Genomic DNA, 21,865 nt, shown 5'->3' on the forward strand with positions numbered 1-21,865 from the left:
AGGCGAAAGTGTTGCATCAATTAAAGATTCATATGAGATACGGCTATTTAGGTTTAAGTCTCCCGTTATTACATTGTATTATGTAGATAGAATTATATATGAATATATATTATCATACCATTGGTGAATATGTCAATGGGTGGCCGGGAACACTACGTGGTATACGTTACACCGGGCGCTACTTTAATCACTCGTGGGGGAGACGATACCGGTAAGTATACATCGTACAGTGGGACACGAGTTATCGTAACTCTGATCATTAATGCTGTAATCTGGGTTGCTATAATTCGCCTAGGAGACATGTGCGTACGGTAAACTTCGATACCCCGAATGACACCGTTACATGCGTCCTTCTTAATTAAAGTACAATACAAAGTCGTGGCGGGTATTGTTTGGGTCTCAATTATGTAGACGCGTTATTTGGACTTTTTCATCTCGGTTGGTCCATTGTTCCGGATTACATGTCAAAATGAAGTTCTTTATAATAAAGTTTTAACACTAGGCTTTTATAGTTAAAACTAAAGAGTAGTCGTTGTAACACAACGAAACTCTTGTTTACTAACTACTAATTACCCGTAGGAAAAGCGTAAAAAAGAGTAAGGTAAATGCAGATCCGACCCTACGATCGTCGAACGGGCAACCGAATTTTACAAAATTGAAGTTGCGTTGTACTTTTCATTCTTAGTAGAACAGCGCTTAACGTAATTTAGCGGTAATCGTACTACCCCATTATCTACGTTTAAGATTCCCGGTATCATAAATTTTTACACCTTAACACCTAGAACGGATGTCTAAGGTCTCGTCCTACGACTACGCATCACGTTTTGAACTTCTCAGTGTCCCCCTATTAAGGAATCTTACGAGGCGAAGACACTAGTCACGGTCGTCTCGTCGGGTCCTCTCCTCAACCTGCTACATGATGGTCTGGGGACAGTCGTTGACTCCTGACTTTGCCCGAAACACTCTCCGATGTCTATTCCGGGAGTTCTCTGTTACCATACAAGGTAACACTTTCTTTTTGAATAAACTAATTCTTAGCGAATTTAAATACTTCTTCATTGAGGTAGAAGGTTTCTCTGTCATCCGTCTGTGGTTCTGTCTGTCCCGTCCGTCCGTCCGTGTGATGTCTGTCCATTGTTCTGTCTTCCGTCTGTCTGTCCGGTCCGTGTGTCTTTCGATTTGTCCAGTCCGTCTGCCTGTCAGTGGCCGTTGGTCCCGTGGATTCGTCCGTCGTCCGTCCGTCCGTATCTATTTACTATCTACTATCTCTATCTATCTTTATCTATCTATTGCTATCCTTTTGCTATCTATCTATCTATGTATCCTGTATTAACCTGGTGAGCTTATACAAAGTTGACATCATCAATATAGTTACGACGGAAACAATATATATAGCTGTTCAATCGTAGTGCTACATGAGTTCCCAAAATAATTCTTTTGTTTAATGATTGTAACGTGTGTACTATATTACTGAAGAACCACCGTGTTGTAGCCTCTGTGGTAGGCCTCCTACGAGAGGGTTCACCTTGGTTATGGATACCGTTGCATATCGGCAGTTCCCTTTTTCCCGTTCTTGGCACTACTGCGATCAGCCAGTGGTTCCAGGAGTAGTCATTCACAATCAGTATTTTCCGTGCCGTTAAGAGAAGTCATAAAATGACTTCCCGAGTCGGACTACGTGAGGTCTTCTATGAGTTATATATGTACACTAATAGTAAATAAATATTGGCTTTGCTGCGTAAAACCCCTTACATACAAGTTACCCGTACTCACCCATCCACACTGACCCGACGTAGAGCATCCCTCGAGAAGTTTTTGATACACTTTAAGATGTAAATGAATAAACAATATCATAACAGTAAGGTAGCCCGGGTCTTGGGAGTACTACAAACAACGATCTAAGTAAATATAGAATCCAACACGGTGACCTAACAAGAATTAAAGAGCCCAACCGGGTATGATGGGCGCATGTAAAAAGTCGACAAGTACCTCCATTTAGTAGAGCCATTCGCTATTAAGGGTCCACCACTGATTACCCGCCTCTGACTTAGATGTAGCCGCCGATTACCCCTAGTTAAAAAAAACAAAAAAACCCAGGGTTCACGCTCTATGCCAGGGGTCGACCCATCAGTACTATGACTCGCCTTTCACGTCGTTCTTTGGGGTAAACAGACGCGGTAGAACTTATTAAAGGCCACGGTTTTTCTAAGACCCCTACATAGGACAGAAGCAGCACACTATCGGTAAGATTATGGTTTAATAATTGTATATTTGTGACCGGAATCCTATGAATCAAATCTAAAACACTCCTTATCAACAAATCAGCAATAGAAAGTCGGGGTCATGTATTGGACAATTGGAAGGAAAGAGGCACGTAACGAACCCCAATATGTCAAAGATCTGTAAAGTGCTCCTCCGTAGACTTTTTGGTAGGATTTCGGTCCGAAGGCCCACCTCCTCGTTGACAGGCTTTTGGGTTTATACGTGGCTTCTTTTTCCTCCCCGGTTTTATTTCCACTATCACCGTAGATCACTCGAATGATTTATAAACAGGTAGAGGCGTTTACATCAGTTATTTCAGTAATCGTATAGTGATTTATGGTGAAACTGTATATCCATACAAGAGTCATGAATTTAGAAACGTAGAGTGTTCAATCAATAGTAAATAGTGATGTGTATGTTAATCCTTGTTATTCCTAAAGTGGAAGTTAATGGTACATAGACGGGATGTAACCCGCGAACGAAAAAATCCTTGGACGACGTTTTCTTCCTTTCTCCGTAGCTAGACGTCAGCTTGTCTATGGTCTAACGTCTAATTTTTAAGTGTATAATCAGGGGGACCGTAACACGGTTGCCTGCAGCCCCGTGCCTGCAAAACGGTCCATATAAACAGCCCGCGCTGCAAAGCCGGTCGAACATGTTTTTATTATTATTGACTTTTTATTTATACAATCAAGTAAATTTTAGTGGGATGCATCATCTATGTACAATGACGGTTAAGTATTATTTAATGCTTACTTGACTTATTATTGTATATCCGCGGTGGTGATTACAAGTAAATCAGATTGTTCCAAATAATTGCAAGTTTCTTCAGTGCGCATGTCACAAAACGAGATGCATTGTGGGACATGTTTATGGGCAACCTGCTTCTGTAAAGTGGCATGTAACCGTATAATAAACGTATATTATTCTTTGCAAGCTCTTGCGGGGCCACATCAAATGAAGTCGCGGGCCGGATTTGGCCCCCGGGCCTTCAGTTTGACACCCTTGGACTAAGCAATGTTTTCGATGTATAGAATTAGTGTGACCCACCCACCTAAGAAGATGCAACATTTTGGAATGAAGATTTTCTTTAAATATTAAATATTATGATCTGAAATGCAGTTTAAATTATAGTTTGGTTGAAAGGTTTAGAGCAATTGTTTGTAACAAGGACGCTTTAACGTCAGTTCATCAGGTGCTGCTAATAGGTTTGAATGCATTGCAGTTCAGAGCAGAGTACTAACCAGAGGTGTAGGAGTTGCTCCAGCCTTGGGCCAGGCCCAGGGAGTTGCCTCCCCAGGTGGAGGAGGGCTTGTTGTGGCTGAGACCCGGTGGAGGCCGGGAGGGGGCCGGGTTGCTGCGGGGCCCCTGAGGAACCTTCCACAGCTCGTGGGACAGAGAGGCCTGGCTCTGAGAGATGGGCCCTTGGGACCAGGTGGACTTCATGTCAGACATTTTCCCTTTAAATGGAGAGAGGGTAGAGGGTGAGGAGAGCAGTAACAGAGAGTAACACAGATGTTATATTCCCTGGTCAATTAACTGGCTCTGCTAATGGCAACACTAGCTTAAGTGGTTCTTAATGTTAAATAATGTTTTCCTTTTCATTTTAAAAACTAACAATATGCAGTGCATCTACCTGAAATGTTTCTGCTGTAAAAGTGTAATAACTCATAATTCAAACAAATGTTAAAGTTCTGAAAATAGAAACTATGTTTAAAAAAGAAACGTCAGGTTTATTTTTCAGTTTCTAGTGTTGCTTCCTGGATTTAAAAAAGAAACGTCAGGTTTATTTTTCAGTTTCTAGTGTTGCTTTCTGGATTTATGCTGAATCTCTTTCCTTTAACCTCTGTGTAAATGCAAAAAACGAATCTTAAAGCACACAAATAAACACAGGGTGTCTCTGGATGTCATGACCGACAAGGCCCAAGGGTGAGGCTTTCTTGTGGGTTGGGGAGGAACAGATGGTTGAAGGTCACGTTTAGGGGAGGGTTCTCTCTTAGTATTGTTAAAGATTCTAAAAGCACTGAACGCACAGGTTTACAGAGTGAATTGGGGTGAAAGAAGGGTCATAAACAGAGGTCAGGAGTTGGGTAAGGTATAGGATAAGTAGGGAGCCTCGGACTAAGTGCAGAATCGGGGCTTCAATTTGGACGGGGAGAGGTTTGGCAGGTCCACACATGGAGGGAAGATACGCTGGATGTGTACCTGAGCTGTCTCCATCAGAGGAAGACAGACTGAAAGAGCTATTGTAGCCACTGAATGGCCAGTCGCTGCTGGGGGGGGGCAGAGAGCCATTCTCCAGTGACGAAGCAGGGGAAGTGGCTAAATGGTGGTAGACGTGACCGTGTTGTAACCAGAGACAGAGAGGGGGAAAAAAAAGAAGAACTTCATGTATGCATCAGCACAAGCACATGAATTTAGCGCCTGTGGTGTAGCCGAGAGAGCACAAGTCAGCATGTGTAAGTCAAGTTATTATTAATGTTGTCACTTAAGACAGCATGTTTTGGGTTAAGGACTTGTGGTTATCTTAAAGTAATACTTGTGGCTTTTGTTTCTGTTCATACCTCCATTCCTGTCCCGCAGTAGGTATCGATTGACGTCGTGGATGTTGGTGTTGATGGTGGGACCGCTGGGGACGCTGCCAGGGGTCATGTTGGGGTCATTCTCAGGGTCGATGTTCTGAAGACCCTTCCATGGCACACCGGGGCAGAACTCTGATTGGGGGAAAAAAAAGGTGCTTAAAAGACGGTTAACAGGTTCAGCTGTCCCGTGCCTAGGGGTGCAATACAACAGGAGAGGCTTGAGAATAGATGTAATTAGAAAACATATGGATTTATGGGGATAACATCTTTATTTGCATATTTTCCTCACCTGGGGGCCAGTTAATGTTGGTCCCATTGGAGATCTTTTCATTCTGGCTCTTGCCAGGGCCCCAGCTATCTTGGGGGCTGGTGGGGGACTCAGAGCTGGACATTAGATTGTAGGGGCTGTATGAGTCCTCCATATGGGGGGGCTTCCCAGGGGGGCCGAGGGAAGAGGCAGCAGATATGGCACCTAGTATATGCAAAGACAAATAAAACAGATTCAACTTAAATTAGTTTTACTTTGAAATGAGGACAAACTATAGGAACATACTCTTTTGAACTCATTCTTGTTCACCATAACATCAGCTGTAGAGTCCACCATCCATAATGCAAATTCACAAGAACGCTTTTTAAGAATAACATGCAGTGTTTTTATTTAAATGATGCTCTGAGTGTTTTTTAAAAGGACATCAATTCATCTTTCCATAGGACATGGAAATCAAACATTGATGACACTTACAGATAAGTGTATGAAACTGATATCATGTTTTCTCAGTATCGGTTCTGAAGACGTGTGGGAAGAACATGCCCAGAGCAAAGGCTGATTACTTCTCAAGTGTTGAAATGGGAGGCGTAGGAGTCAACAAACATCAGTTATAGCTAGTTTTCATCTCAAAACAATGTGTAAGCCAAATGTGTTGCGGCAGAGTAAACATTAGGATGCTTCAACTTCAAATATTGCCTTGAATAATGTGTTGTCAGGGCTCCGATTTAGGAGAGGAGAGGTTTAGCAGATCAGGTACCTAAGCGACAAACTGAAAGAACTTGAGCCACATCATGACTGTGCACTAAGAATGTGTGAAAACAACTCATGTCTTTCACTGAAACGTGTGAGAGCGGTAGGCTGAAGAACTAGATTGTGATGAATCATGTGATACAGCAGTTGAGAAAGATACCATTATCAAGTTACCTAAAGGTTTTCTGTGATCAAAATAAGACTTAACTATAAGACTTGCATCCTTTTTCAAAATATTCAAAAATCTCAAAAGGTCCTAAATAAAATTGCATGTACTTGAAGAAATTATATTTTCTTCATAATTAAAATCCTTGTTTATGAATAGCTACTATTATAAAATATATAAGCTGCCTAGCTGAAATTAATAATAATGCAAATGTACAGGAGGCATGTATTTATGGATGACATGCACATTTATGTAAATAATAACTTCTTAGGACATAGTTAAAGGGTGGTGTTACCGTGCTTATTGAGGTTCTCCATGTTTGAGGAGTTGCCAGAGAGGCTGTCCATGGAGTTGGAGTGTGTCCACTGGGACAGGCGGGATTGAGGCTGAGGGGGCTCCTTCAGGGAAAGACCCCCAACCTCCATACAGTTTACATTCATGTTTGGATTCAGTCCAGCTGCACATAAACAAAACACATTGTTTAAAGGGCAGCAGAGGGAAACTGCTAAACTCCACAACTAACAGCATCAGTATAACATCAGATTCTAATTGTTTGAGCAGAAGAATCCGCCTTGACTCACAGAGAGGGTAGGAGCTGTAGGCGTTGGGCGAAGACAGCGCCTCTTTGGTGTGCATTGAGTCGGAGAGGCCCGGGGACTGGTGTTGGCCTGTGTAGGGGTCGTGGGTTGATTTGCCGGAACCATGGCCTCCGGCGTGGCCACCGGGGGGATGCAGACCAGCGGAGGAAGAGGAGGAGGAGGAGGAATGAGAAGGAACTTGCTGCTGCTTCATCAGCAGCGCTTGGTACAGCTGACGCTGGTGCTGCTGGATCTGCTGCTGCATGTTGGTGATTGTACGTGCCACCTGGGAGAGGAAAGACAATGTTAAAACAAGCAATTTGGGAGGTAAACAAAGAGATGATTTGAATAATTTAGTGGCAAAAGCAAGATGGAAGAAACAATTATGAAAATGTATAAAAGAGAAAGTGGGAGGAGGAAGGAACCAGAAATATTAGAAACAAAGAGGATGATTAGGTTTTGGACAAAGCAAAAAGGTAGCCAGTAAAGCAAGTGGAAAACAACCGTGTGATAAGCAACCCTTTCAACATGCCGTTCATCTGACTGACAAAATAAAAACATCCTTAGAAAAGGAGAACAAACTCTTTTCACAAGATGAGAAAGAGTGGTTAGCTCATGATCAACAAGAAGTAACCGGTTCCCATGCTTTAAAAAAAAGGTTTGAGCAACTCCTGCTAACGTTGCATAATACTCCTCCTTCCTCTCTGTTCTCATGTGAGCATCGACATATTTGAGAAAAAGATGAAGTTGCACTCATATGAGGTCTCACACAAGAAACGGATGATCTTCATCATCATACTTTCGTGGGTGTAATACAGACTTGTTGACTCACTTGCTGCTCTTGTTGTCTAATGGGGCCGGAAACATTGCGTTGCGCCTGCATCATCTGCTGCTGGATTTGTAAACGCTGGTACGCCTGAAAGAAAAAGGAACCATAAGAGATTGTATCTACAGTATCTGATACAGCTTATTAATAACCCTTCTATCCTTTGTCATGCATCTATAAATGAACACATCCTTAAGTCTTCACTGGGTGTTTGTCACCAGTAATTAAATCATGAACTGTGTGCCTGGTTTCCTTTCCCTTTAGATTTAAGTGTTCATTTCGTCAACGAAAACTATGACGAAAAATATTCGTCAACGACCTTTTTTACATGACTAAGACGAGCTAAAAAAAGATTCTTGATAACGAAAACTATGACGAAATGTATATTTAGTTTTCGTTGACGAGACGGGACTAAGGTGTTAATGGTGGACTATCGGACATTCAAAATGCAGCATATTTTCCCCCAAGTGTCCATCTTGTCTATCAAAATGCATCTTACGTTGCTAACTTGCAATATCACGTTTTGAGTTTTCGTCGACTAAAACTAGACTAAAACTACGAAGGATAGGAATGACTAAAGCTAATAACCATTTTCGTCTAAAGACTAAATCAAAAACAGCTGCCAAAATTAACACTAGTCCAAAACACACATGCTCTGCCTCAGACCTCTAAACACACTGCATTGCTAACAGGGATAGCTCTGACTCACCATTTGCAGTTGCTGAAGTTGGTACAAGAGAGTCATTTGTTGAGGGTTTATTGGTGAGGTTAAAAGTGCAGGGTTCAGACCAATGTTTTTTGCTGCAAACTGCAAGAGCTGTGCTTGGACCTGGAGGCAGGTATGGAAGAATGGTGATACGGAAGAGAGAGATGACAGGTTAGTCATTGCAATTCACAACCAGTGTACAAAAGTAGCTTCGGGCAAGGTAAAACTAGTCGCTGATACATGCACGCAAGGAGGAAAAGAGGAGAGAGGGTCTGCAAGAGGAGTCTTGTCAAGCCAAAAGGTGTAGGAGTAGTATGCTTCCCAGAGAAATAAATGTAGGTGGTGATGTTTTTTGACAGTCTTCACAACATATGAGTAGGATACTGAAATGATACCAACAGTGTTCTTGTCAAGTATGTCACTCAGTGAACGAGTCACGATGTGTGTGTTTACTCGTTTTGGGAAAGCCAGCACTATCTGCCAGCCAACTTTGACGTGATCTTGTGTGTAATTGACCTATATAGCTCTGCACATTAAACATGTACGTGATTATGTGTGTGTTTCTACCTGAGGGGAGAGAAACTGAGGCACTTGAGCACGTAGACTAGGCTGGGAGGAGCTGAGAGGTGGCACTGGTGGCTGAGGAGGCTGCTGCTGCTGCATGGCCCGGGTTTGTGCTGCTCCACTACTGCCAAACATTCCACTGGGTATCTAAACGCAGGAGTCATAAAGGTAAAGAGGAAACTTCTTTAAATCCTCCATGTTTAAAGAATCGACTAAAGCGCTGAGCCACTGAATCCTGAATGAAGGAGTGTATTCTTGACCACTCAGAATACCTTAAGAGTAAGGTCAAGAGTTGACCACCCAACGGTCAAGTCTTTATCCATTTGATGGGTTCATTCAGTACATGAAGGATACTTGAATTGAATGAGGAAGTGCACTCAAAAGCAAACCTTGGGTCGATTACATTTCTATCCCACATAGCTATATCTAATAACATTTCAAAGCATTTTCTTTCAAGGTCTATCTTCACACTACACCCGATCCACATTCTGAGCAGCTAGTTGTTAGTTCATGAAATTACTAACTATCTCCATTTTACACACCATCAAGTGGCCCAATACAATCAGCCCTTAAAAGGAAGCTTAATCCATAATTTCTGATTCAATGTTGTTCGAGAGGTCTTTTCTTTCAGTGCAAAAAGGCCCGCTCACAGTGCCTTTGTTTGGGCTTCAAGGACACACTGCAATTTCTTTCTGGGCCATGAATGCCTCTGGGGTGATATTTGATAGAACATAACTATCTGATTACAATGGGCACTTCAGGCAAGGTCATTCATATATAAGTGAGCAGGAGAAAAGTGGAGACTCAGGAGAGCATGTGGGTTGAGAGGGTTGTGTGAAATGAATTCAATGTATCATTTAATCATAAACGCTTAAAACCTGCACAAGTCATTCAATGTTTAAATGCTGGCCATACATCTGCAGTGTGATAAACAAAGATGGTTGATTGAAATATTTTGCAATGAATGAGGTTTGTTAGCACAGTCTGTCAGCAAATATGTTCAACACACGTAATTCCTAAAAACTTACATTTCTTTCTCCTAAACTGGGAATATTTGCTATCTGTTTTTTATTTTATTTTTTCATTAAGAACTGTTTCTTCTACACATTAAACAAGAGGGAAATGAACCAACTTAACAACATGTTGCTGCTGTTTGTATTCATGCCCATGCTCTACAATATCGTTTTACTGCAGCTCTATTTTATGGACTGTGTAACACTTTAAATGTTTCTGTTCTCTTTCCCAATTTAAGTTAGGTGATAGTGTGTGTTATAACTGTGTGTGCTCAATATGTTACCTGTCTGTTGTTCAAGTTTTGCATGGCCAGCCCCGGGTTGCCCAGTCCCAGACCCTGCCCAGGAAGGCTACTGTTGGCCAGGGGGAGCTTCATGCTGGGGGAAGGCAGAAACGGTGATTGGGGGGCTTCATCTGACAGAATACCATCCTGGAACAGAGAAAATAAAAGGTTTAAGGGGATTAATAAGACTTAACACATTTTTTTATTAAGCAATAAACACAGAAATATGAACTTGATTCGATGATCAAATGATGAAATAATTTCAACAGATGTTGGGAAAAGGCCTGATGGCTGGTCAGTTGCTTAATGTCTAACCTTGTCAAGATAAGAGTTGCGGTCAGAGGGGTCTTTGGAGAGTGCTGAGGGCCGACACACCATGGGCTTGTTCATGCCGTTGCTGTAATCAGACATTCCCATGCCCCGCTTGTCCAGGTCTGTCTTCTTCTCCAACAGGGCGCCTGGGAACAGGAAAGAGGTAGATTGATTATATTATAAATCTAGACGCAGAGACACAAAATCCAATGAGAATATTTCAATGTATTGATGTGATGGAATTCCGGCATTTGACTCTTAAGTTGTAGTATTGCAATACACACACAAGGACACAAGTATGTGGAAACTTACTCATGGCCTGGTCAAGGTTCATGTTGTTGCTCTTCAAAGCCTCCTCAGCAGGGTCTCTCTGTAAAACACCAATAACAGTCCTGTCACTGACAATAGTGAATTTTTAGGAAAGGTTCAGAGTTTTCCCTTTTTTACTGTTACTTTTTTATTATTGGTGGCTGTATTTATCATTGGATGGTTTAGACCCCCATCAGTTTCACGACTTACCGGAAAGCCCATGTCAGTGAGCTGTTTGATGAGACGGTTCATGATCCAAGCCTCATCTGGCTTGCCTATCTTCGCCTAAAAACACACAAGCAAAGTATTAAGTTATAGAAAAGTTAATGTACATGAAATTAATTACCACCAATAAAAAGTGTATTTATGACAAGAGTCCGCTGTGTTCTCTCACCTTGCTTGGGCCTTTCTTGGGTCCATTGCCCCAGGAGTTGCAAGAAGAGCTGCTTTCCTGGGAGGTGGGGCTGTTCCACATGTCCCCCTCCTCAGTGTCCCATTGCCCGGACGACATGCCCATCTCCTCTCCTCCATTTCCCCAGCTCTCTTGCATAGGTTTTGGGCCTAAGGAAGTGATTAAATAACATGACCATAAGCGTTTAGTAAGTATCTATGTTGGATCATATGCACTTTAATAATACACAAGCCATTCCAGAGTGTGAGACACAATTCATTTTAAACTTGACCACTTGGTGCCACTGTTGCCTTATGGTACCCTGCCTTTTCCCCTACACCTCTCTCTACGATTCCCAACAAACTAACAGCACAAATAAATAACCAAGATCTGCTGAGGCGTGGAATTGCTTTCATCCCAGCAACACTTCAGTAGCACTAACAAACGCTGGCAGAATTGGCACACACGGTAAATGTCTGAGGAAACTTCCTATTTTTGTTCCCTTTGCTGAAGTCTGGAAATGCACACTTACTCTTAGTTAAAAAAGGTTTGGTATATCTTAACCCAAATTTCAAATGCCATTATTGCCAAGGTGATGTTAATAATAATACATTTATTTTTATTTTGCTTTTACAGGTGCTCAAAGTCGCTTTACAAAGGTAGTAAAAAAATAGAAAAGGACAACAATTAAATATAGTAAGAAATCACATTAAAATCAAGCAATAAAACAACAATCAAACATTAAAAGCCAGTTTGAAGAGGTGAGTTTTTGTACGTTTTTTTAAGGTGTTTAGTTTAGTTTAGATGTTTAGTTTTGTGTGGACCTTTTATCGTCAAAAGTACGTCTTGAACCATGTAATTAATATATATATATGGTACTGTTTCACACTTTACAATGGTAATATAGCAACAATATGTGTAAGTTAAATTGAAAACATATGGTGCCATAGCCTTTGAAATTGGTACATGTTGATTTCCTGTGGTACATATTGCATCACTGTTAATATAATTCATCTGTGGGTGTTACCTGGCTTGCAGGGTGCAGAACCTGTGGGTCCGTTTGCCCTGCCGTAGGGTCCAGAGGGCTCGTGGCCACCATCTCCCCATCCTCCTGCTCCCCCTGTAGACTTGCCCCAGGCGGAGGTGCCATTGTCCACAGATGATGTTGGAGCTGCTGGCTCTCCCCAAGCAGGTTCTGACTTGGGCTGAACACTGGGAACCTCTCCCCAACCTGGAAGAAAGAGGTGACATAGATTTAGTTAGAAAATAAGTTCACTGCTGGAACTAACATTTTCATTGACTAGCCATTTTTACTATTAACTTGCAGTTATACATCAGTCCCCCTTAGGACATTGAATTAAAGACACCGTTTAAAACACCCTGAAATCTGTATCACATAATTATATAATGATAATCCAAGTACCTGAAATAATCATCATTGTGGCATTACAATGCTTTTCAGCTTTGATAGTGAAATGCCGTCTACATAACTATCTATACTATAGGCTTCAGTACAGATGGGAAATAAGGTATAGCTGTTGTCAGCATAAGTATGTCTTAAGGTGGCCATGATGCATTTTAGTAGCTGCAGTGTAACTGGTAAACAGCAGGGGGCAATGTTTTCATTCAGAATTAAAAAGATAGAACTTTGGGCATAAAGCTGTGCTATGTCTACATGCATGGCCTTTGTCTTAAAATATGTATTTGAACAGGCTGCAGAGCTAACTTAAGCTTGTTGTGCATAATTACAGTGAGATATATATATTTTAAAAACATTATTTTAATAGAATAAGGATTGCTGCCAACAATGATTTTATTAGTCATTTTATAAATCGATTGTAGAGTAAAAAATAGTTAAAAAATGAATTGTGCTCATAATCAAGTAAAACATGTGAGATCATCAAAAATGTGGATTCAAGAAAACATCAAGCTTTTAGGTTATTTAATGAAAATCTGCTTCGTAGATCAATTCTGCATTTCTAAACATCTCTTATGTTTTTAACACAACAGCACAGACATACTGTTACCTGGGTTGGCGAGGGGGGGTCTACCCTGGGGGCCCACGCCTGGATGTTGAGTGCCATTGGTGGATGACCCATTGTTGTTTCCATGATGTTGCAGGTGAGTTGGGGGCTGGATATGATTGGGCTGGCTATGATTGGGATGGTGGTGCATGTGGTGAGTGTGATGGTGATTGTTGTTGCCGGGGCCAACTGAGTGATTGTTGTTGTTATTGTTGGGGATAATCACTCCTCCATTCTTACTGGGAGGTGGGCCGCTGTTACCTGGGTTATTATTGGGTTTGTTTCGATCCCACATGTTGACAGCCTTGCTGTTGGGGGCAGGATTGCCGCCGTTGGGGGCAGGATTGCCGCCGTTTGGGGCAGGATTGCCGCTGTTTGGGGCAGGATTGCCGCTGTTGGGCGCAGGATTGCCCCAGGTGGACGTTCCATCATCTATTTCCATCTTCCTGCGCATGGAGGGAGGGGAGGGCTCTTCCCAGCCACTGCGATCCATGCCCTGCTCCTGTTTGCTGCTATTGCCCCAGCTTGATGGGTTCTGCTTCACAGTACCAGGACCACCCCATGAACCCATACTGCCACCTCCTCCACTGCCAGTGCTACTGCTGCTGCTACTGCTGTTATTTTCCTGGGGCTTGGAAGAGCCCCAGCCTCCCTGCGCTGGGCCATTGGCATGTGGGGTCTCCCCCCAGCTGTTATTACTCACAGTAGGAGCAGGTTTACTCCAGTTTCCTCCTCTATTTCCTCCCCTGGGGCTTTCCTTCCATCCACCATCTCCACCACGTCCACCACCTCCTCCACCTCCACCACCACCACCACCTCCTCCTCCTCCTCCTCCATTCCCTCCTCCATTCCCTCCTTCTCCTTCCCACATGCTGCTGGAGGATCCATTCTTCTTGACCTCTGCCTGTCCCCAATCCCCTGTACTGGAGTTGTTGGGGCCCCCATTACTATTGCTCCATCCATGAGAGCTTTTAGGACCCTCTTCCCAGCCTGGGTTAGTGTTAGGCTGACTTTTTGTCATGCCATTGTCCCAACTGGGTGACTTGTCCTCAGAACCCCAGGATGATTTGCCTCCGTTTCTAGGAACATTGGTAGGCAAAGGTTCGCCCCAGCCACTAGGACCACTAGTGCCATTTGGCGCTTTGCTGTGTGACTGTGGTTGGTCACCCCATCCTGAGCCAGTCTGGGTAGGCTGAGGTGGATTGGCTCTCCAGCCAGAGGATGATAACCCTTCACTGTCACTCTTTTCTCCAGACCCAGACCTCTGACTGGGGCTAATTCTTGGATTGATGGTACCTCCAGTGTTGGATGAGGGTCCACCAGTGGATTTGGAGACTGCCATGGCATCTGAGCAGCCTTTTCTCTTCTCATCATCAGAGTTAGCTTCTTCCATCTCCCATACAGTGTGCTGTCGAATGGGGGTCTGTCCCCAACCCGTGTTACTCAGCACCCTAGGGTCCAGATCCTGCCGGGGTAGAAGAGGGGTACAATCCGTGCTGGAGGTCCTGTCTCTGTGGTCAGTTTGACTTTCGGTGCTGTCCCTACTACCCTCACTTTCTGGGGCTGGTCTAGGCTGCTGGCCCCATGAGCTAAGTGGCGGTTCTTTGACTGAACCAGAATTACCAGCGTCTACTGAGTCCCAGCCTTTAGTTGCTTCTTTGCTTCCACCAGAAGATTTCCCCCAGTCACCCCAGCCACCACTTCCACTACTGCCCCCACCACCACTGCCTTGGCGGCCCCATGCAGAATGCCCTCCAGATGGAGTCGAGTCCCAGCCGGATTCCTTGGGGGAGTCAGCTGCCTTGGTTTCTCCACTACCCCATACAGAGCTGCCTGTTGTGTCCCCATTGAGCTGGGATGATTCAGTGGGGGACTGGCCTCCCCAGCCAGTTAACCCATGAATAGGGCTCATAGGCTCCTGAGCTTGCTGCTGCTGCTGCTGCTGCTGCTGCTGCTGCTGCTGCTGCTGCTGCTGCTGCTGCTTAGTGTGGTTTGGTCCATCAGTGTTAAGGTTAGAAGGTTCCATTTTGTAGGACATGTTTGTGTTGGTTGAAGGGTGCTGTTGATCATGTTCATTGGCACTAATCAGGCCACCCCAACCTCCACCGCCATTCTCTGCACCTCCCAGTCTCCCATCTCCCATGTTTCCATTGCCATTAATACCTGGTGGAAGGGATGGGGAGTTTGACACTGCATTAGGGCCAATACCACAACCTCCACCAGCCTCTTGGCCGAGAACAGGCCAGGCTGATGGGTTGGCATTGGGATTGAGGTTCATGTTAAAATTGGGAACCCCCCAGTTATTGGGCATTCCTACTCTGCCACCATTCATACCATCTTGTTTCCCATCTGCGCCCCAACCTCTACTACCACACGTGTTGGCTGACCCAGGTCCTGTCATCATGTTATTGTTGGCTTTAAGAGAGGGGTAGTGGGCCGGCTGGCCTGCCGCACCTGTGGCCATACTCAGATTTCTACAACTACTGGTGGTTGTGACAGCACTGTTGTCTGTGTTTGAGCTAGCTGAGCCCAAGGTGCATTCTTGTGCTGCGGTATGGCTGGTGTCACTACTGTGGTTGATGGAGGGCCAAGCTTCCGTGTCACTTTTGTCAATATTCACTTTGTCCCTGCTGTTGGCACTGGAGCAGCTGTCAACTGGCAAAGAGGCTCCCCAATGAGAAGTCTCATAATGGGCAATACAGCCACTCTGAAGGGATATGTCTGAAGAGAAAAGAAAGAGAGAAAAGAGAGGTTTAACACAGGAATACATCAAAAGGTAATTGTATATGACCAGTCAGTCAGAGAGAAACAAAAGAAGATTTGAGCCACATAATATGCAGAAATTCAAGAAGAGACTGAGTAACAGGAGTAGACACAAAGAATAGCAAATCAAAATAGGAAAAAAGGTGGTGTGGGGAGGAGGAAAAACATACATTTGGCTAGGCTAAGGGAAATTGTGTAATACAGCCCCCGTAACTCCCAAGGACCAATTTTATCTTCTTGGTTGGTTAATGCTAGCTATCAGGCTTCTTGGCAGGAGATGGTCACACTTGCACGTTCCACAATCTAACACATAATCAGAATGCACAACCAAGCGTGCTACATGTCATATCAGCTATGGCATATCCATATATCCTTGCTTGGTGCAGTCGGCAATACAGAAACAGGGAGATGGAGCCTTTGCTTTCACTTTCTCTTCCATCCTTCATTCCCTTTCCAACTTGTTTCCTCTTTCACGGCAACTGTTTTATCCCTTACTTCCATCGAACTATTTAACTACCCTTATCTATTATTACCCCCCTTCCCTTTTCTTTCTCTGTCCATGTAACCTCACCTTACTTTCTGCCCCCACATCTCTTTCCTCACCCTTTAACTTCTCCCTCTCTCCCCTCTGCTCTCTTCTAACACGCAGCAGTGAGAGGCCCATCCGTCTACATCGTGGCTTCACTTGCTGGGGCTGTGAAGGGAAGCCCAAGTGGAACGCCGCTCATTTATTGGAATGAAACCAGGACGGTTTCTCATCCATCACTCCCTATGCTCCGCCAGGCCTACTCCTCCTCCAACTGCACTAAGAAACCACAAAACACTTCCTTCAAGCTTGTGTGAATTTGTGTGTATCTGCTAGCCAACATTTTGAAATATGCATACCAGCATTTCTCTCACAATTTAGGAACTAAGGATTGAATGTAAATGTTGTCCAACAAATTAAAGGCGGTTTAAGCATGATCAAAATTAAGTATTCTCAACAGTTCCCTTACCAACATGGTATCGCACAAAAGCAATTTCATTTGGCACAAAAGCATCCCATAAGAGGGGGAACTAATTATAGACTGATTCGATGCTGTAAAGGGGTAATCTATCAGTGGGAGGCAGCTAATCAATGATCTTATTAATGCTAGTGGATGAGAGAAGGGAGAGTATCGATCCAGCATGCAAACATTCAAACCACTGGGCCAGCTTCATGTAATGGGCTGAACACCGGTGAGAACAGCTAGGAGCACACAAAAAGAACACCGGATAACAAAGGATATAAAAAGGGATATAATCATCAAATAACTCTTATGAGGAGAAAGGACAATTAATGTGTATCATATACCAATTAATATGTGTGCATGAAAGCTAGATATTTATCCCAGTACGAGTGTTATTAAACATTTCTCAAATGTTGATGTCTTAGTAGTGAAACAGCAGACACATTACTGCATGTAAATACAATGTCTTCTAATGCAAATATAGTTCCTTATGGCAAAATACATGCCTCATATGTCTTTTGATGGTTGTAATGCATTAAACATGAGCACAGTGTGATGCCAGACCACATACAACACATTCAGTCTTTTCCAACGAGCATTGGAAGTCTATTAGACAATAATACATTTCTGGCTACCCTCCTGAGCTGCTGCAGGAACCGTGCCTCAATAACCTTTAATTAGAAGACCCAGGCTGTGTTTGTAAAACATTTCCCTTCTTTGGTTATTAAACTGTTTTACCTTCCATTACTATTCCATTAGTTTTAATCAAATCGTTGCTGTGATTTCCATAATAGCTATATGTTATCCATCATGAGATAAAGACCCAGTGGTCAAAACAATCCAGTCTGGATAGTCTGTTTGTTTGAGGTATGTGGACACACAAACGCGCAGATATGTTGCTTTAAGATACTGTGCAACACACCACTCGGTGGCTGTGAATGCAATTTCCATCTGAACACACTTATCTTCACTCCCCAGGCAGCCTTATCGCACAGTGTCGTCAGAGTGATGGCTCACACACGCACGTACGTACAGACACCAGTATGCAGACATTTGGCAATAAGTAGCCACAAAATAAACAAATAAAACGTCAAAAAGTTAAAGGCCTGATTTGGGTTTGTATGAAAAATGTCAATAGTAGTCCAGACAACAAAAGTAATGCTTGCACATAAACCTGTTAAATCAAAGCTTGATTACCAATTGTTGCTGCCTGGTGTCCAAGTGACAACAAACTAATATAGCTTTAAGGAATAATTGTAGAAGATATTTAAGGGATTTAGAATGTAACTCCATTATATATGAGTGTCAAAGATAATGGATAAAGTGAAGGATGACTAATCCATAGTGTTAATTTTCGCGTATAGGAAAGTAGTGAATGTTTATTGAGTGCAAGAGATTTCACAATAGCTGAACTCATTGAAGTCAACAGAAGGCATTTTCTGTACAAGGACAACATTATATGTTTAAATGTATCTCAGGTATGTACACTTAGTCTTTTTCTTAAATAAATCTAAATGTATTTTTCTTTTGTTTGGACTTCCACCAACATGGTGATTTATGTGTATCTTGTGAAACAAAGCCTGGTTTGGAACTATTTCAAGTTTGAATTTGGCGCATTCCTGCTAAGGCCAGTGGGTGTGAAAAAAATAAATAAAATATCTATCTTTCTCTTAGTTATATTTGCAAATGTTCTCTTGTTATATTATAAGTGCATCAAAGCCTGGAATGCAGCCATCTCTTTAGCACTCCTGTCACAGACACTGCGACAAACCAACATTTAACACAAAAAAAACATAAAAAGGGAAAAAAGGAATGTGTGTTGCCTGTGTTCTAAAAAAGGGGTCATCCAGGGAGAGAGTGGAAAAATACCTGAGAAGAGCCAGCGCCACTCTTTTAAAGCCATTAGACAGATGTTTTCTATGTCTGCAAGCTAGCTACCCGGTTGTTTCTTAAACCAATAGTATGTGGATTATATGCAGGCATTAGTGGAACTGTGTGCAGTGTATATAGAAAATGTGTGCAGATATGTAACATTATAAGCTCGACCAAGTAAATATTTGATGTGAATTATTTAATTGTTTTTTTCTCTAGACAGTATTGGTGCTAATGCTATTGAGTCTACCCCTTTAAATATGTACATGCTGTGTGCCTGTATGGACTAATGCAGAACAGCCTCTCTCCTTTCACCTCAACATGCACTGATTGTTCGCCCCTCGACTCCCTCCCAGACATTCCAATAGAGAGGTCTGACTGATTCTTGACAAAGCAGCGATATAGCAGGGGGAGACGAGAGCAAGCTCAACATGAAAAACAAAGAAAAGGGGACAGTTATTTCCATCCACCATTTGCAATCATGTGTCAGTAATGTGGTGCTGCTTTCAGTCTGCGTGCAATTAGGAGGGCAGGCTCCTATTATCCTTTGTGAATGAAAAGGGTTTAAAAAAACGACGGGTTCCTTTCCCTTTCTGCTTGTCATGCACCCAACACTGAGCAATGTTCTTTCTTTTGGTATACGAGTCTATGCATGAAGATACAGCCTTGCTCTCTTCATAGGAGAAATAATAATAACAACATATTCCTAATGATGAGCACGCACGCATTGTTTCTGCTCGAAAAGTGAGAGACAACAGCAACAACACATTGAAACCTCGAAGCCAGCTTGCCAGTTGAAACAAAGATACGCATAGATCTTCGAGATTGAAACGAGCTGCCATCATAGAAAATGGGCAGGTAGCCAATAATTAAATGCTTTAAATTAAATGAGGGGCAGGGTGAGCGCAAGAGAGAGAGAGTTGTAGGGAGAGATGGAGGAAAGTATTGGGGGAAGGGTTGGCACTTGCAGTGGCAAGGGAAAAGAAAGGGAGACAGTGGGAGAACATACATGAACAGGCTATAAGAGATGGTGAGACCAAAACTGGAATCCTTCAGTTCACTGTGAGCCCAAGACTACACTTCGATTTATCACTGCAAAACGTGGGATGACATAACACCAGAACCAGAGGGGACATTTAGTAGTCCTTTGTCCCCAAATAGACCCTCTCCATCTCTCTTTGAGGGGTGCTTTACGCCCACTCGGATCAAAGACAGCATGTACTTGTTTCTCCGGAAGCAGGGAGGAAAAGAAAGAGTAAGGAAATGGTCACAGGAGGCTTTAAAAAGCTCATTATTCATGTCTGTTTACCTCTGCTTAGAGAAGAGAAAAAAAAGGGAGAGTGAGATCATTGTGACTTCTCTGGTTTCCCTGACAGAGGCTGGATTAATTAAGCCACTAGGGGGTTCTCTCACTGTGTGTGTGTGTGTGTGTGTGTGTGTGTGTGTGTGTGTGTGTGTGTGTGTGTGTGTGTGTGTGTGTGTGTGTGTGTGTGTCACAGCCATCCACATGGGGCAATCTATACCTCTCCGGCTTCATTATGGCAAAGTGCTCTTGTGATTATGATTTTAAAACATACAAGATTTAAGTGGAGGTTATTTTACATCTCAAGTGTACCAAGGTTGATGAGGCAGATATGCCTTTCCTTAAGAAAGTACTTGAAGAAAATAACATGTTCTAAAAAATATATTAGATTTTTTCGAATTACAACCTATATTTTAGCTAACGATTTCAAAATACCCATTTTAACTTAAAGCGATACTCTGTTCCATCTCCACATTTAACTCAAATTAGATATGCTCCAATGCCCGACTGCTTTACCTGCAAAACAAAGAGAGCCCAAGTGAAAGGGCTAAGTGTTTTAGCAGCACCCGGCAGAGTGCCTTCTGGCTATAAGCTGTGTCTGGGTGACGAGCAAACAGCTGTTGGGCTGCAGTTCCCACAGTCTTAAGAGACCCCCACTCAAGCACCTGCTACTGGGGAGTCTGTCTGGACGGCTGCTGGCTGACGGCTACTTAATGGTCCCCAGTCAGCTGGAGAGACTGGGATGGTGGGGGTGATGCAGGGAGGGGAGAGGGGACAGGGGGGTCTCTGTCTGCTGTTGGGGACACTCAAAAGGGGTTTGGAAAGCGGAGGTTAGGTGGGAGTGGTGTGACTGCCCTTGAATTTAGAGGGGGTTGCCTTTCAGACTTTGGGGATGGGGCGGTGTGTGTGCTGTTCCTGCTGGAATCTTATAAATCACACACAATTACATTTAATAGGGCTTCTAAATTAAATCAGTAGGATTTTTCTGAACCAAATAGAGGAAAGCAACGAAACAAATGGGTCAAAATAAATTCATTTAAGCACCTAAGGATATACTGTATACTGAATAATACTGCAGTATGAACTAACATGCGTGTGTGTGTACACTTTAAACCCTGAGCCAGCTGGCCTGCAAGGCAGACACAGATCTGAGAGGACACAACTAGGTCAGACCAGTGTGTTCTTCCTGATGTGTATCCACTACATCTATCCACATGTGTTTGTGATTGCATGCGCACAAGAGAAAAAGTTCCTGCTTGAACATTATCACGTCCCTTTGGGCCACAGTCACCTCCCCAGAGAGGTCAGAACAATGTCCTCAAAACAGAGTTCATCCCTCACTTACAGTTACACTAAGGAAGTAAAAGTATGTGTATTTGCAGGCAGGCTGCATTAAATAATACAGGAACAGGATACTGGGATTTTGACAAAAGTAGACATTTAGATTCATAATATGGCAGAAATTATTCTCTTGCGTAGGATAATGCTGTACATAATTCTTGACTTGAAGATCAGCTTAATTCCATGAACTTTGTTTAAATGGATGAATAAGTTCAAAGCACAAATTGCAAATGTGTAGTCTTCCAAACATAGAAATCATGCAAAAATAAGTTGTTCTTTTTAGGCTATTTTTCAAGCTCTATTACAAAGTAGTAGTTTGTGTAAATGAAGCAAAAAGCCTTCACCTTCTAGCACAGGGTAGAAAGTTAAACTACAATGTCCACTCTTTAAATTATGCATGCCAGAATGTTTGCAACAACAGGGCCACTAGCCTGCGGCTATTACTGGTGCAGACAGGATAGAACAGGCTGGGCAGGCAGTGTTGTAGTGAGAGGCCCCTGGGAAAACCAGGGCGAGGTAAAGGATAAACAGGATAACCAGCGCTGACGATTATAAGGACAGT

The 21,865-nt window shown here is 43.0% G+C and overlaps 1 protein-coding gene across 1 annotated transcript in view; it reads right to left on the minus strand.

Moving 5' to 3' along the window:
• The window catches only part of tnrc6c2 (trinucleotide repeat containing adaptor 6C2), a 30,641-nt gene that overhangs the window by 4,732 nt on the left and 4,044 nt on the right, over nt 1–21,865 (minus strand). The window contains exons 4-21 of the mRNA XM_010774134.1: nt 15,136–15,756; nt 13,960–14,913; nt 13,039–13,833; nt 12,039–12,242; nt 11,015–11,181; nt 10,831–10,905; nt 10,624–10,681; nt 10,315–10,457; nt 10,000–10,146; nt 8,706–8,849; nt 8,142–8,261; nt 7,439–7,522; nt 6,610–6,892; nt 6,324–6,485; nt 5,134–5,316; nt 4,827–4,976; nt 4,468–4,584; nt 3,507–3,722 (exon numbers count right to left, since the gene is read on the minus strand). Of these exons, the coding sequence (XP_010772436.1) occupies nt 3,507–3,722; nt 4,468–4,584; nt 4,827–4,976; nt 5,134–5,316; nt 6,324–6,485; nt 6,610–6,892; nt 7,439–7,522; nt 8,142–8,261; nt 8,706–8,849; nt 10,000–10,146; nt 10,315–10,457; nt 10,624–10,681; nt 10,831–10,905; nt 11,015–11,181; nt 12,039–12,242; nt 13,039–13,833; nt 13,960–14,913; nt 15,136–15,756 (4,623 nt within the window). The remainder of the gene's footprint in view (nt 1–3,506; nt 3,723–4,467; nt 4,585–4,826; nt 4,977–5,133; nt 5,317–6,323; nt 6,486–6,609; nt 6,893–7,438; nt 7,523–8,141; nt 8,262–8,705; nt 8,850–9,999; nt 10,147–10,314; nt 10,458–10,623; nt 10,682–10,830; nt 10,906–11,014; nt 11,182–12,038; nt 12,243–13,038; nt 13,834–13,959; nt 14,914–15,135; nt 15,757–21,865) is intronic.

Source organism: Notothenia coriiceps, unplaced genomic scaffold, assembly GCF_000735185.1.
Source record: "Notothenia coriiceps isolate Sejong01 unplaced genomic scaffold, NC01 NC01_scaffold00013590, whole genome shotgun sequence".
NCBI classification, from domain to species: Eukaryota; Metazoa; Chordata; class Actinopteri; order Perciformes; family Nototheniidae; genus Notothenia; species Notothenia coriiceps.